The sequence below is a fragment of the Protomyctophum parallelum genome, assembly GCF_964188405.1.
Source record: "Protomyctophum parallelum genome assembly, chromosome: 21".
Lineage (NCBI taxonomy): Eukaryota > Metazoa > Chordata > Actinopteri > Myctophiformes > Myctophidae > Protomyctophum > Protomyctophum parallelum.
In genome coordinates, this window is record NC_139713.1 from 39799407 (window position 1) to 39816205 (window position 16799).

Genomic DNA, 16799 nt, shown 5'->3' on the forward strand with positions numbered 1-16799 from the left:
AAGGTGCACGCGGTGGCCTGGCACACGTGCACACGTGCCAGGCCACAGGGCGCAGGGCGGACCGGCAAGGTGCACGCGGTGGGCGTAGGGCAGCGCAGGGCACCGCGCAGGGCACCGCGCACCGGGCATATAACAAAGTCAACCATTACGTCGCAAACGGGTAGATATAGCCGCGACGAGTCACGTTCTGTCGCGACGAGGCCAGCTCACGCCACAACGGGTTCCGTTCTGTTGCGACGAGTCCACACACGCCACAACGAATTACCTTTTACGTCGAGAAGGGTAGATATAGCCGCGACGAGTTCCGTTCTGTTGCGACGAGTCCACACACGCCACAACGAATTACCTTTTACGTCGAGAAGGGTAGATATAGCCGTGACGTGTCCCGTTCTGTCGCGACGTAAAAGAATAGTCAAACTACTAGGTCGCAAACGGGTAGATATAGCCGCGACGAGTCCGTTCTGCCGGGACGAATTGATATTTACGCCAGGACGTACTCGAATATACGTTGCGACGGAAAAATATACGTCGCGACATAGGTCGTCAGTCGTGAAGGCATTTCGCTCCACCTGCCTAATAGACCATATTCACGTGACGTCAGTTGCTCTTCCGGTTTAGACATTGGAGGGGGAAATACTTTTTTCTCCATTGAGTTTATATGGACCTCTTCTGATCTACGGCTACAATATTTAATTTCGACCGGTACATAACCTTTTCCGAATGAAGTGTGATCTGTTAATAGGAAAAAAACAATGAGCGTTTTTGCTGTAACACGTTACATTTACACTTCTACAAACGGCAAAGGAAAATAAAAACAGTTCAATCTCAAGTGGATGCATGCCAGTGTCCACAGAAAGAGAGCGAGAGAGAGAGAGAGAGAGAGAGAGAGAGAGAGAGAGAGAGAGAGAGAGAGAGAGAGAGAGAGAGAGAGAAAGAGAGATTTTCTGCCTTTAGAAAAGACAGGACACATGCAGTCGACATGCAGTAAAAAAAAAAGAACTCAAACTCACAATGCACTGTCAAGCTACTTTAGAGCCAAGTGTGCCCGGACCACTAAGTCAACATGGTCAAATGTATTTTGATCAAACAGAGTCTTTCTCAGTCTTTCATTTGTCCACAAAAAAAACAATCTTTTGTTTTTAAAGATATGTCACTCTGACACTGTAACATAGGTTTTTGGAGTTTCACTACAGAAATCACTGACAGACTGAGAAACACACTGAAGTAGATGCAACTTTGTGGGAACTGCACACTGTAGTCATCTGCAACCGCAGGAAAACCATCCGACTGCAACTGCAGGATGAACCGCATTACAACTAAACCTTGAGAAACCTGAAGGTAGTGAGCCTCCTCATTTTTCCTCATTGAACAGTGACTTCGTCCTCTCACCGTCACAACATGAGCAACTACGTTAGACACTGTGTTTCATTGTTTGGGAAGAACTGTGCAAGATTAACCATGCATATTAATGAATTATTATATTTCATGATACAGAATGAGATTATGTACTTCTCAAAGTGGGGTCCTTGACTGGGTTGTCCCCAAAATAATGAATATAGCATTCAAAACTGCTATAGACCAGCAATTGACATGGATAGACAATGATTCCACTTGTATTATAAGGAGGGACATTCAGAAGCAGCTTGGACTCCTCATGCATAGAAGGAGGCATGATGTCAGTCCGCTGCCCCCCCAGGTTGGCAGAGGAAGTGTAGCGCCCAGGATTACATTAGATAATTGGCACTGGCTGAAAAGAAAACTAGGTTACAAAATCAACGATTGCGGCAACCACACTCTGCAATTTTTTTTAAATTGCGAATTTTCTAGTTTAATCTGCTTTTTTGAGTATTTGAAAAGTATTGTATTTGAGAAATGACATGAGTATTTTAAGTTTTATTATTGCAACCAGTAACTTGATGACATAACATGATGACAGATGTAAAAGAGATGCTTACATTTTGCACATATTTATTGAAATGGATTATTTATTTTATGTGAAAAGATTGTGTAAAATAAGTTGAGATTTAAGGTTTAACATTATTAAGTATAATGCATTTTAATGTTTACCAATATTCGATCAAGTGGGGGTGTTAGAATATGATCTATATTGTGTATATGAAACCTTTTTATTGTGAAGTGCCCGGAGTGCTACCCGGAAGTGCCTGTTAACATGAGTGTATATATTGGCTGAATAAACTACTCTCGTCAGTTATGTTGTGTGTCAACATGGAGCTGACGAGTGGATGATGAGAGCTGACACTGCTGCCTACTTGTGTCTTATTTCCTCCGTATATACTGACAGTCTCTATAGCTATCTAGACTCTTCCTAAACACTGCAATGGTAGCTCTGCTAACAATCAACAACATGCATTTAACATTTTCAACAGGAACTCAGCAAGGCTGATTACAGCCGTGAATGGCAAAAGCATGAGAGCCCTGAAGGTCTTCACAGAAAGTCTACGCTACCTGAAGGACCATGCACTGAAAACCATTCAGGAACAAACCATGGGATAAGTCATTGTGTCTGACTTCACCTGGGTTCTGACTGTTCCTGCTATTTGGGATGCTTCCGCAAAACAGTTCATGAGAAAAGCAGCAACTGAGGTAATTCCATGTTGTTATTACATGTTGATCAAAATTATTATTAGCTGAAAAATCTCTGCAAATCATCCGCTGATTTATTTTAACTTCATTCATGAACTCCCCAGAAACGTTATGAAATGAAACTTGTTCACTTTGTTCATTAAATGTAACTTGTGGTACTTGTATGCTTACAGTATATGATGTGGGAATATCCTACAGTTAATCCTTTTGGATTAACTGTATAATAATAATAATAATGTATGTATAATGTATGTATAATATATAACAATATTATATTATATTATTTACAAACGCATATTGCCTGTTGTCCAAAAAACGCATATTGCCTGTTGTCCAAAATTGATGCTTCTTAATGACAAATATTCAGTAACTTTAAGTCTACATATGTAAAAATATGTTGGCGCTTAGATAGCAACATCCACATGATCTCCCTTTTAACTAGAGATGTCCCGATAGGCCGATACTGTATCGGTATCGGAACTTATTTGTCATATTATTTGTCAGACCCTTAGATCTCCATATATGGAGCTGACCGGTTCCGACATTCCATTATGTTGATCTGACCTCATCAAACCCTGTACACTCAAGACAGGCTCCATATATGGCCAGTGCACGCAACCTGGCCCTTTGGCGTCTTACTGGTTATATTGTGATGATTGTGGTAGTATTGTCATAGTATCATATTTAATCCATTTGCTGGTTGGTGTGGCCTGGGTTCAGGGTTTGGGGCTCCCTCTCTCTTGTGGAGGAGCCTTAAGGAGTTGGATATAGAGATCTATTGGTTTTGTAATTAATCTGCAATTAATTAGCGTAAACTGTAGACATGTAAATGTTCTTTAGTTATTTATTTATTTATTTATTTATTTCCAGGCTGGCATTTTGGACAACAAACTGGTCTTCGCATTGGAGCCAGAAGCAGCCTCCATCTGGTGTAAGCAGCTGCCTTCAAGTGCTTTTCTTGATGAGAACTCAACAAGTGCTATGTATACGATACAACAAAAACCTGGAACACAATACATTGTTGCTGATTGTGGAGGTATGTTGTGCTGTGATATTGTAATATATGTGTGTGTGTGTGTGTGTGTGTGTGTGTGTGTGTGTGTGTGTGTGTGTGTGTGTGTGTGTGTGTGTGTGTGTGTGTGTGTGTGTGTGTGTGTGTGTGTGTGTGTGTGTGTGTGTGCGCGTGCATGCGTGCGTGCGTGCAAGACAAATTAATACTCATCTGTACATACACTAGTTTAATTTACAGTTCAAATATACTGCAAAAATCCTTACTTTAAATGTATGCAACTACACTACATTCTTCCTCTGTTCTCCACTTTTTATCCATGTAAAAAACGTTCATATTTTAAAGCCTAACGTTGTTGTCTTGCAGGCGGTACCATTGACATCACGGTGCATGAAGTATTGGATGGAGGCGTCCTGAAAGAGCTGCACAAGGCCTCTGGGAATGACATGGGAGGGGAGCACGTTAACAAAAACTTTAAAAGTTGCTTGAAAGAAATATTCTCTGACACTCTCTGGAATGACTATGAAAGAGAAAAACCCAGTGAGGTTCAAAAGCTGATGTATGGCTTCAGTTACCTTAAGGGTACAGATGATGATTTAGAAATGTCCTCCCCTTATAGCCTAGTAAAGCTGGCTGAGAAAGAGAAACCAATAGAGAATTACTTTGAGAATGTGCATGGTGTCAGCTGGGACGAAGGGGTGATCAAACTCTCAAGAGCAAAGTTGAGATCTTTTTTTGATGAAAGCCTGAGTGGCATCACTAAAAGTCTCAAAGAGATCTTTAAAAAGGATTTCAGCATCGACTACCTTCTGTTAGTGGGAGGTTTTGCCTTAAGTGAGATTCTACGCACACACATTACCGAGCAGTTTGGTGCTCAGTGCAAAGTACTGTGCCCTTCGTTGGCCCAGCAGGCCGTTATGCAGGGAGCTGTCATGTTTGGAAGAAGCCCTGACGCAGTGGCATCACGAAAAAGTGCTTTTACTTATGGCATCGCTGTCTCTGGACCGTTTGATGCGTCAAAGCATAAGCCTGAGAAGAAGTTCACAAGTGAGAGGGGTGACCGCTGTCGTGATCTTTTCGAAACACTGGTGACAATAGATGAAGATGTGGGTTGGAACGAAACCAGAGAGCACATCTTCATACCACCGAATAGAAACACGACATCAGTGCTTATCAGTTTTTTCCGCACAGAAAGGAAAAATCCACTATATGTTGATGAGTCATGGGGAATGGAAAAACTTAACTCAATTGAACTTCCGATGCCAGATACTACACGTGGGCTGGATCGTGAAATCAAGTTTCAAGTCAAATTTGGCTTCACAGAAATAACAGCCACTGCCACTGATGTGGATTCCAAGTCAAAAAAGTCAGTCAAAATTGACTTTTTGAGCAAATAATTACTGTAGATAAATAAGGGTAAGACTATTGCAGATAGTCTTAAGCAGAGCAACTTGCAATGTAATTGGCATAAAACCTATTCAGAAATGACAGGATCAATGTAGAGTGCAAAGAAAAAGTATTTAATACCAACTTATTTATTCTGTCTTCAGTATCATTTATGAGATTAATATGCTGTACGTGTAATAGGCTGTCCACAAGTATTAGCTATATATGGTATACTGGGGAAATGGTGATTTTGGTTTACCGTTACATATATTTTATTTGTGTGATAGGATACTTTATACTGCATTTGGTTTGTTAGGTTGAGTTGTATATGAATACCTAATTCTGACATCATGTGATGTAACTTTGTATTTGATGTTAAAGAGCCATCATACAAATTGTGTAGACAATGTGCTAAATCAAGTTATTTTGCTAAAATTGTATTATTACAATATATCAATGACCAAATTATGTATCATTTCATCCAACAAATGATTTGCGTCTTTCTTGCGTCTTGGTTTTGGATTACCTTTGTTTTATCTTTGTTGTATTTGACTTGTAGCCTTCTGTAACTGACTCGTGAATACATGTGGTTGGCTATGAAAATGTCTGTTTATAATGATTGAATTTCATGTAACTCTAAATGGTAATGTAACATCTAGGAATTGAATATGAAGGACCCCAATGGAAATGAGCCATGGATATCGTGGGTTATAAATCCTCTTAGCAGACTTTGTCTTGAACTGTCTTTTCCTTTGTTTTTTTCTGCAAACTGCTAATAAAATATTCAATCAATCAATCAATCAATCAATCAAACAAACAAATATTACAACCACAATGTGAATTGTTAGTACAATACTTTGGACCATTATGATTTTTTAATACAAACTTTGTGTAGGCATGGCACTTTGCCATCTTTCATAAGTGTTAATTTACAACTCTAGCAAGTGGAAAAATCCATAATTATCATATAAAAATGACGACTTGCGGAGTGTGATTATATGTTCAGTTTTTACCACAATATCAACAGTACACATAGGCCTACTGTAGCATGTGACATGTCAAACTAGGAGGTTTTCATGACTCTGAATCCATTTCAAGCATTAGCTTTGCACAAAAAACACTCCTTGGGCTAAAAACGGCCATAGCCACTTGCCCAAATGTGCACAAAATGTGCTGACCTCATCACATTTCAGCTATGGCCGGAGTGACAAAAACTTTAAAAGTTGCTTGAAAGAAATATTCTCTGACACTCTCTGGAATGACTATGAAAGAAGGTTTCCCAGTGAGGTTCGAAAGCTGATGTTTGGCTTCAGTTACCTTAAAGTGATCCCTGGCTGATAAGACTTGTATCCCTGCATCTCCTTTCCCTCCTTTTATTTATCTGATCAGGTGTTATCCATTTGCAGTAAAGCCAAGTATCTGGGACATGTGATAACTGACCAACTGTCTGATGATGAGGATCTGTATAGGCAGCGCCGTATACTGTATGCTCAGGCAAACATGCTGGGGAGGAAATTCCGCTCATGTTCACCTGAGGTTAAAGTTAATCTTTTTAGAGCATACTGTACTCCCCTCTATACCGCCCCCTTGTGGGTGAAATTTAAGAAAGCAAGTTTGTATAAACTGCAGGTTGCCTATAATGACTGCATGCGTATATTATTGAACAAACCAAGGTGGAGCAGTGCAAGTGAGTTATTCTGTAGTGTGGGAGTTTACACCTTTCATGCATTACTGAGACACTTGATGTATAAATTTATGTGTCGGCTCAATGAGTCTAGAAACTGCATAATTATGCTGCTATGTAACCCCAGCCTCAGTAGCACCAGGTACCGGTCTGCTTTCTGGAAGCACTGGTATGAATGTTTATTGTAAAAATGATGTTTTTATGGGTTAGGGGTGTTTCTTCTCTGTATGTACTGTTTTATGTTATTGGACCCTGAGTCTGAACAAATAAAGTTGATTGATTGATTGATTGATTATACTTGCCATAACAAAAATGTACCATTGAAAACACATATGTTAACTTCTTCGGTTTAAAAATCGTTTTTCTTTTAATCCCATGGGGGGCGCCATTTTATATCACCCGGGCGCAGGTATGACGTCACAGAGTATTCCAGCTCATAGGAACGTATATGGAATACATCGAAGAAGCTGCTTATAGACGTATTTAAAACATTTTCGTGATGCTCATATTAACCTCGGGAAGTATTGAGTTGCTTTTCTGTTAGTCGTTCATATGACTAGTTGAATTCATAACGTTTCGACCTAGTAGCCTATGACGTTTACAACTTGTTTACATGCAATGCACTGCTGGGTAAATTGGGACGTTACACACGTGACGTTGCTACAGTAGATGTTTACTTTCTCTCACGCTCCAACCTTCGGCTCCAACAAAAATAGCATAGCATGTCTGTTCAGCCTTTTCAGTTTGAACCTGAGCGCATCCTTAGGGACGACGAGGTCAACATTGATAATCAAAATGTAGATGAAGCCGGTGATGATGATCAGAGAGGCGAGGAGGCGAGAGTTGGGCAAAATAGGTGGTGTCTTTGCACAAAGTGTGTTCCAATGTCCAAAGAAAAGGAAAGCGTTTGTTGCAAAGAGCTCAACTTTCTCTCAGGAAATGTTCAAGGTAAGCTAAGCATTATGTATCAAACTCGATAGTTTTATAATCGATTTTAAATCCATCATCATGTTTTATACTAGCTCTGGTCCATAGCCTTACTGCTCTTGCTGGCATTAGAGCTATATACCAGAGCTAGTTTTATATTTCTTTATCCATGTTAACATTTGCATATATCTATGATAAGACACTCGATAAAAATGCATTGAGTGTCTTGACCCAAAAAACAATGCTTACAGTTGTTATCGTTTTACAGGAATCGTGTGCATCACAGCACACGAGAGCTTTGATCCAGTCTGTCTCAATCGAGATGTTTTATGGGCAGCCCTCGTCAGCCTACATGATAGGCAGAGTGCAGGTCTACCTCACAGGAACGATGTCACCAACAGGCAAGTAAAAACATCAGCCCATGTTCACTGTTCATTTCTCTACATAGCACCAAAGAAAATGTAATAATAGAAAAGGTATCTTGTATAAAGTGTATCATGGATTAAATTGTGTTGATCCCTTTCTGACCAACAAGATAATGCATTCAATGACACCACTGACACAATGCCCTAACTGCCAGCATTATTTTGCACATAATTATATCTACAGTAGAATTAAGTAGGTCTACTTCTATAACAATGACTATACTGCTTCTATATTACAGTGACATTTTATTTACCGTAGTAATTGAAATCAACAACTTTCCATTCAGCATGTAATAGTATATATATTTTTCTGTTATTCTGGTTTCAGGTCTTACAGATATGCTGCATATCGTCAGTTCACTTGGTGGATGCATGGCTGGCTGGGGAAAAGAATCTGCAGGGTTATTCCATCGTGTGCAGTGAACAAAATAAGATTGGCTTACCCTGAAGCAAGTGGAATTTATACAGGATATAAAGATGTTGATGAGGATGAAATAGATGATGCATGGATTGACTTTAATGATTTTTAAATAAAACTATATTTTTTAAACAATTGTTGCACTCTGTGTGTACTCAACCACTAGAACAGAATTGAGGTCACGATTCTCATTTTTTCCCCATGAAAATATTTAATCTTTAGTCTGTAGTTGCTGGACATTACTACATTCAGAATGTGTCACCTGGAGCCAACTACTGTGGCTTTAGACAGACAACATCAAAGTGCTAGCAAAAACAAAGAGTAACTCAAATTAATTGGACAGCCAACTAGTGCTGCACCATTCTTCACAAAATTTGATTGCATAAATGTCTGAATCTAGATAGCTTTTCGAGTAATTGTGCTGCACTATATCTGTGTCATCATAAGCTTTTTATTTTTACATTCTTACATTTTTGAGCCCCTCCTATTATACAGGTTTAATGTTCGCGTTTAGATTGTTTTAAAAACGCCATTGACAATGAAGTGAAAATGTACGTCATCTTGTCCCTAACAAACATTAAATGCCATTAACAGTTTGTTTTGACACAGTTTGTTTTACATCACCTAATTGAGTTAGATTTTACATTTTTAATATATTAGCGCCCCTCACTCATTTTTATTTTTACATTTAACTCGAATCTTCTCTTCTGGGGGTCTCTGAAACAAAATATTTTGAGATCGGGGTCTGTGGCCAAATACATATCATTTTGGGGGTCTTGACATGAAAAAGTTTGACCATCACCGCTATGGGGACTGCCCATTTGTCCGACCTCCCATTGGTCCGACCTCCCATCCGTCCGACCTCCGGTACCATTTGTCCGACCTACCATTTGTCCGACCTCCCATTGGTCCGACCTCCCATTTGTCCGACCCAGAATTATTTATATATATGAAATATATATATATATATATATAATTATATATATATATATATATATATATATATATATATTATTTATGTTATTTATATATATATTTCAGGGGTACCTGCCCCTGGCCGTGGTGCGTCAGAATTTCGAGCTCTATGCCGCATCGGCGCACGTTGGACGGGTGAGACGACGCTACCCCAGGTTGACTGAATTTATTCAGTACCTGGAGCGCAACTACCTCCGTCCTGACTGCCAGTTTCCTCCACAGTTGTGGAATGTTTTCAGGAGGACATCTGACAACCGCACGAACAACTACGTTGAGGGTAAGAATGCATAACACTTTACAATAATATGCACAAATAATAGTTACTATTTAAAGATCTGAGTATAGCTATAGTTAATTCTTATTGAATCAAATGTCCCTTTGGAGTTGTTCATATTTGTCCCTTCCGTAGTTCGTTTATACTTATAGGCCTAGGTGTGTGTCAAAAAAAAAAAAAGGTCAGACAGACAGACAGGCACACAGTGCGTGCATGGGCCTATATAGCCATATATCCATAGCTGGCTGAGAGCCATTTATTGCCTCTGAATAAAACAATATTTGATATAGTTATAGCCCACATGTTACTGATTAAAGAGAATGTTAATATTGTTGTAGGCCTAATCTATTCTTTATTTCATAAGCAATGGATTAAATAAACTGAACGGAGCCATCAGCCATGTTCATGCGTATGTAGCCTATCCTACTGCGTAAAGCAAAGGCAACGCAATATTCTCATAATAAATAATAGCCATAATAGCCTATCATATATAGGCTAAAGACTATGTGAATATTGATATTATTTCATTGTTATGTTTGGTTTCACTGTCAATTGGGCTGCTTTATTTGTGCTTGTGAAAAAATACGCTCTGTACAACTATTGCTTCTGATATCTCTCTCTGGGGAAAAAAACAACTAATAATGCACGGACACGCTGCGCATCTGGGGTTCGGTATAGTTAAGTCGTATTAGCCTCTTATATTGTAGGCCTCTCAATTAAAGAGCATGCTGTTCCCAGAGTTTGTATATGCACCCCCTTCTAGGCTACCTTTGATGAGATGACGCAGCCAGTCGTTTTAATAAAATGCATGTCGCAACTCTCCTTTCATGACTGACGAGATATTGTTGTATAGATATACATATCATACATATATATATATATAAATAATTCCGGGTCGGACAAATGGGAGGTCGGACAAACGGGAGGTCGGACCAATGGGAGGTCGGACAAACGGGAGGTCGGACCAATGGGAGGTCGGACAAACGGGAGGTCGGACCAATGGCACTGCTATAGCAACACGCAGAAAAGTGAGAAAACGATTAGGATTTAGATGACATTTGGCTTCTTGAAACGAGAAAACTGCATGGTATCAGAAATTATCTGTGATCTTGATGGTCTTTCTCGTGGAGCCATGACATGTGTTTGGGACACACTCATGCCCTGGTCTGCATAATTATGTCACAGGAGGAGAGGAGAGAACATCTGCCACCATGGCCTCCATGTAGCTGTAGTCCTTCTCAACGATCACTGGTCTTGCTCTGAAACTCTGGTGGACTTTGCTCCATGCAATTTTGACCCGGGGCTCACCAACACACTCCCCGTCTTGATAAACAGCCTGTTCAAAACAGAAATGTGGAAAAACAATTATAAACATTACAAATAGATCCAAGTTATCAAGCACAGTTTGGTTGCATTGCTTTTGAGAGTTTAAATTAGTTTGAGTTTAAATTTGTTGTGTGTGAAAGTTGGAACTGCACTTTAGTTTCACCTATAGGCAGCACTACGCCTGCCTAAAATAATCCATGTTTGTTTTGAAATGCTTGCTATAGTATACCACACATGCAAAAAAAGAAACACTGTTTTGATTGAAAAGGTGGAAGACGCAATGATGATCGGCACAAAATATATCTGAGAAGGCTTTTTCTGTAATAAAATATGAATACATCTCAAATACGCTCGCAAGTGACAAACTGACGCTTATGTATTGTAGACACAATTAGGTAATGTGTCCTGAAGCAGTGAGAAAAATGAGTGAGACTGTCTGTGAGGTATTCTAAGTTGAATGTTGTTTCTTATTCAATTTATAGCAGGGACAGTATTCCACACATTAATAAAATATTTGAAATCGGAAAATTAGCAGACAGATTTAAGCTCCCATAATAAAATGTTTGGGAGGTTTTTCTGCAACTTACTACACCAATCATCTTCATAAAATACACTTAATACACTGAGCAGAAGATCATGGGTTGGAGGGGAAAAAAGAAAAGGCAGAGAGGTAGGCCTACTGTAGCTGTGGGTGTTTGCTCATGCAAAACGGGTTGGACATGGACCATAGACATGTTATGAGCTATACTTTGTCATCAGGAGTTCAAGCTTTTGTACAGCTGCAATGTTGGTGAGTTTAACGTTTAATAGAATCAGATTTTCTATTTGGATGTATGGGACTATGGGCTGTCAAGGGTTGGTATTGCAACTCTAGATTCCAAATATAAAAAAATAAAAAAATAGGATAGGAAGACAGACACAGGAGCATCAGACAGTCCGAGCCTTTATTAATTCACAGGGTGCAGGTAAAAATGTCAACGTTTCGATGTATCGGTCACATCTTCGTCTTCGACCCCATACATCAAAATGTCATTCTTACTTGCACCATGTGAATTAAAAAGGGCTCCACCTCTCTGATGGTGTGTGGAAAACAACTGCCTACAATAATAATGTACAAATTACATTTCACCCACCTGTTCCCTGTTCACATTGTTGTTATGATCCAGGGCCGCAAGCATGGAGGCATGGACCATCACCTCATATCCAAAATGGGTCCGCTTCGGAAGGTATTTTAGATACATGGAGTGGTACACCTGAATTATATACGGTATATAAAAATAAAACAATATTAAATATATGAGTAACATCCTGACATGAAAAAAATACTGACTAGTTAGTTAGTTTGAGGTGAAACTTCTTGTATATGAACATACCTCCAGTGATGTTGTGTGAATGCACTGTGTCACATGGTCCAGGTCTTTCAAAAGCCGCTTGTCTGTCACAATCTTCACAAGAGCATTGTGGGCTTCACATCCTGGACTTAACCATAGCTTTGTTCTCTGGCTCCTCTCATCAAGGGGAGCATGAGGACATTGGTGGTAGTGCCTGTTCCCTGGCCAGTCATGTCGATTGGTTACATGGTGTATTGTTGATGTCCACTTCTCTTTCAAGAGCACGGCATCACCCTCACACGATTGTGCACTCCACCAAAAATGATTGATAATGGATGGAATCCACTCTGCTAGGCCTTGACATTCCTTGCGCTTTAGATAGTGCGGACAGTTTCTTTGACACACCCTTTATCACATGCCAGGGATCAAACTCGTGGTGTTTCCCTGGATTAAACACCCTCATTTTCTTCACAGTTTGTGGATGTCTGTCAGTGGAGATGGTAGAGACAGTCACTCCATGATCTTCAATGGTTTTAAGAGCATCCCTGAAGCCTTTTTATTTCCATTGTGTTCGAGCTGGACACTTCTGTGCGGCTTATGACCTTGAAGTCTACAACCTTTTTACTCTGCACATCTAAAAATGTGTATGTGCAATATTTGGCTGAGTGGCCTGGAGAGTCACACCGCCCATCACCACAGAGCTCAACTTCTGCTTCTTCTGACTGCAAGGTAGTCACTACTGCACTCTGCTCTTTGAGCCATGTTTTTTCAACGACAGGAAACACATACCTCTTTCTCAGTGTTGTGTAAGTGTCTTCACTTATAGTTTTGAGGTTCATATTACTGCAGAACCGTTCAAATTTAGAAAAGTGGATCCCACTGAAAAAAACAGATGAAGCCAAAAGCAGGTTCCCTGCCCCTTTAGTCCCACTCTGAGAAGGCTGAGAACGCCATCTGTAAGTACAACTGTTAGCACACGTGAGCTCTAATGTCAGCTGTGATCCTTCATTTGGTATCTCTTTCATGTCATGGTTAATGTCAATCAATGAGCCACATTTTGAACAACGTTGAAACAATAGTTAGTGTGGTTGCCCGAATGGGCAACCAGACTCTTGTAACTGTGACACTTTATTTTCTCACTGGAGTAGTCTTTATTTTGACGCTTTATACCTCCCACACTGTACGCTGTACGCACTTGAGCCATATGTCAAATTGACCGGAAAAATCGGGAATCGTGTGCTTGTATTTTGTTAAGAGAAATGTTGTATAGTTTAATTGATATGAATTTATTAGTGAATTAAATTTCCCCATTGACATGAATGGGAAAAGGCAAAAATTCACATTCAAGTATTTGTTCCTCGGAGACTGTAATCACTATAGTTACAAAACTTTTAGGGATAATTCAACATTATCCCTAAAATTATTTAACCCTAAAATTTTATCGGTCGGCCTCATGGTGGCGCTATAACAGCCCACTTTACCTTTTGGCTTATAACTCTTGAACCGTAGGTCGTAAAATCAAAATTATTTTTTCCCTGGATTCCTTGGGTCATGACGCATCTCCCCATATAGGCCACGCCCATTTCCGCCATGATAGATTTTCCGCCATTTTGAATTTTGTCCAAAACACACTTTTTGCTTTTCCTCCTACAGATTTTGTCCAAATCTCACAGAAATCGGCACACGTGATCTCTGGACCCATCCAATTAAAACTGAACCGCAGAATTTTGAAAGTGTATCGTTCGGCCGTAATCGTCTTCCGAAGTTAGTAGGAGGGGCCTATATCACAAAAAATGCCATAAATCACGAACGGAATGTCCAATCCATCCCAAATTTCAATCACATGTCCGGGGTGGTTCAATCAACCAAGTTCTAAAAGCAATTTTCATCCATAGGGGGCGCCGCAAATGCGAGAAATGTAACCGTTTGTCGCAAAAACATGAATTTCGGGGGTTAAATCCCCTCCGAATTACTTACGCATGATCTAAGGCGTGACTTGAAATTGTAATTGGCTGGCAATACTAGTGGGAGGGGCATATGTAAGCCACTGCGGCAACCACACTCTGCAATTTTTTTAAATTGCGAATTTTCTAGTTTTAACTGTTTCTCAAAAACCAGAAAAACCCTATCCTCGTTATGGGAGGCAGATGAATCTTGTGATGCCTCCTGTGTGCTTTGAGAGTGCTCAGATGAATTTACAATATAATCTGAACTAGATTGTGTCTGTGGCTGACTCTCCTCGCTAATTTCATCATCTGAGAGGAAGAGATCCTGTGACTGAATGTACTCCTGTTGTTTTTTCAACACTACTGTATGTTTACTTGCATAATCATGGTCCATAGACACTGGATATTGAACATCTATTGGAAACTGTTCTCCCGCATCCGACATGTAAATACTGTCCGTCTGAGATTCTGCATCGGCCATGACTGGAGAACACTGAACACTCACAGACTCCTGAAATGACTGAACTGGGAGGCTGTCAAATTCCTCCATGATAGCCATAATATTATTATTATCCAATTGTTCGCCTACAGAGACTGCAGCGACCGCGGGTTGAAAAGTAGTAGTAGTACTAGTATCTCCAAGGAGCGCATCCAGTGTCTCTCGTCTTTGACGCTTCTTAGCGCGGTTCTCGCTCGCTATCCGGAGCCGGGGCCGTTTTGACTCCTTGTGAGGAAAAATAGTAGGCAAGGCATCTGCTTTTAGTAATGTCCTATAACTAGGGTTGCCAACTATCATATTTTCAGATAAGGGACATTACCCCGGGCACGCGGCGAAGCCGCGTGTCCGTTGCGCCAGGGATTTTTGGTGTCCCTTATTAAAAATTGGTGTCCCTTATTTGAAAATCAATTCGAAAAATTGGGTCATTTCCAGGCAAACCCCCCCAATTTCACGTCTAAATTTCGAGTCAAACCCCCAAAGCATGCGGTTATGGTTAGGGTATAGACTACATGAGAAACAGATTATCATTTAAATTTTTATTTTGTCAAAATGTGCAAATTAACAAATAAAAATAAAAATACAACCAAATAAAATACATATAAATCAATAAGATACAATCAATACAAAAAAGGAGGAGGGAACACGCCCCCAGTGCCAACAGGGAATCGAACCCAGGACCTTCTAGCTGTGAGGCAGCATTACCGACTATGCCACCGTGCCCCCTAAATACAATCAATTCAATGGCTCATAACATATTGCAAAGGCCCTTAGAACAAGGCTCAACATATTGCAAAGGCCCTTAGAACAAGGCTCAATGGCTCATAACATATTGCAAAGGCCCTTAGAACAAGGCTCAACATATTGCAAAGGCCCTTAGAACAAGGCTCAATGGCTCCTAACATATTGCAAAGGCCCTTATAACAAGGCTCTATAGACTTCCCAAAACAAACTGGGCAGGCTACTACTGGGCCTCACCCCCCCGAACCCACCTCAACCCCTGCCCACTTTGACAGGCTTTAGGGTTGACGACAGAGTACAGCATCATGCAGTGGGTCTGGTCCACAAGATTTGATACACCACCAAGATACCCATGTACCTGTCTAAATACTTCCTTAATGTAAACAAAGTCCACACCCACAACACCAGGTAGTTCAACAAACCATGTGCAAATACATTTCGCTCCTATGCCACAAAAATGTGGAACGCCCTACCAACTGTCATTTTTACATCCTTTATGATGATTTCCTTTTTTTGGCTATAGAGAAGTGTTTAAATATCACTTGTATATAGTGGACTGTACATCTCTAAATGTTATGATGAATTGAAAACGGTGGAACCTCTTTTTTTGTTTTGTATTGAGTTGTGCTTGAAATGTACTGTATTTTTTTTTACAGATTTACAGCATACAAATTATTAAGCCATGAAATATTCAAATCATAAACTTGAGTTGACCTTATTATTCTCGGGTCAGTCAGGTGCTGTTCAATATTAGTACCCACTACCCACTCTTCTGTTTAGGCTACTTTAAATTCATATTTATGCAAGCAACAAAATCAACATGCTTATTTGACTGACAAGACAAGACATACCATGTTAGCCTCTAGAGTTGTTTGAGGAACAAGGAACTGACTCAGGGCTCCGTGGCTTCTCCTCTGCTTCTAATTTTTTTTATGGTTTTCACCATGGGCGCGTTCGGAAATAGCGCACTGAGCGCACTGTGCAATGCAATCTAATAGTCGAGTGCGCTCCGGTGCGGTATTTCCGAACGCGCCCCATACCAGCAGCATGCTGTTTAACATCAGTGATTGGCTCTGCTGCTGGCCTGCTGCGTGCATATGAAGAGTACTGACCAATGAGCTGACTAGCTGAGCCTAGCGCCCTTCCAGACACCAGGTTTAATTTTCTTGCTTTCCATTTCCTATAGCTTAGAATCGCTGCCCCTTCTTCTGTGTGTCTGAATGGGAGCGAGTGACTGAGAATCACCATAACGCGCTG

At 40.2% G+C, this 16799-nt stretch overlaps 1 protein-coding gene across 1 annotated transcript; it reads left to right on the top strand.

Moving 5' to 3' along the window:
• Positions 1–2427: 2427 nt before the first annotated feature.
• Positions 2428–9719, top strand: LOC310879002 (heat shock 70 kDa protein 12A-like; the record flags this gene model as incomplete). The annotated part of the gene is made up of 5 exons (XM_083793418.1): positions 2428–2478; positions 3475–3640; positions 3980–4660; positions 7879–8015; positions 9495–9719. 5 exons carry the CDS (start codon positions 2428–2430, stop codon positions 9717–9719), a joined length of 1260 nt encoding a protein of 419 aa, XP_083649544.1.
• Positions 9720–16799: the final 7080 nt, after the last annotated feature.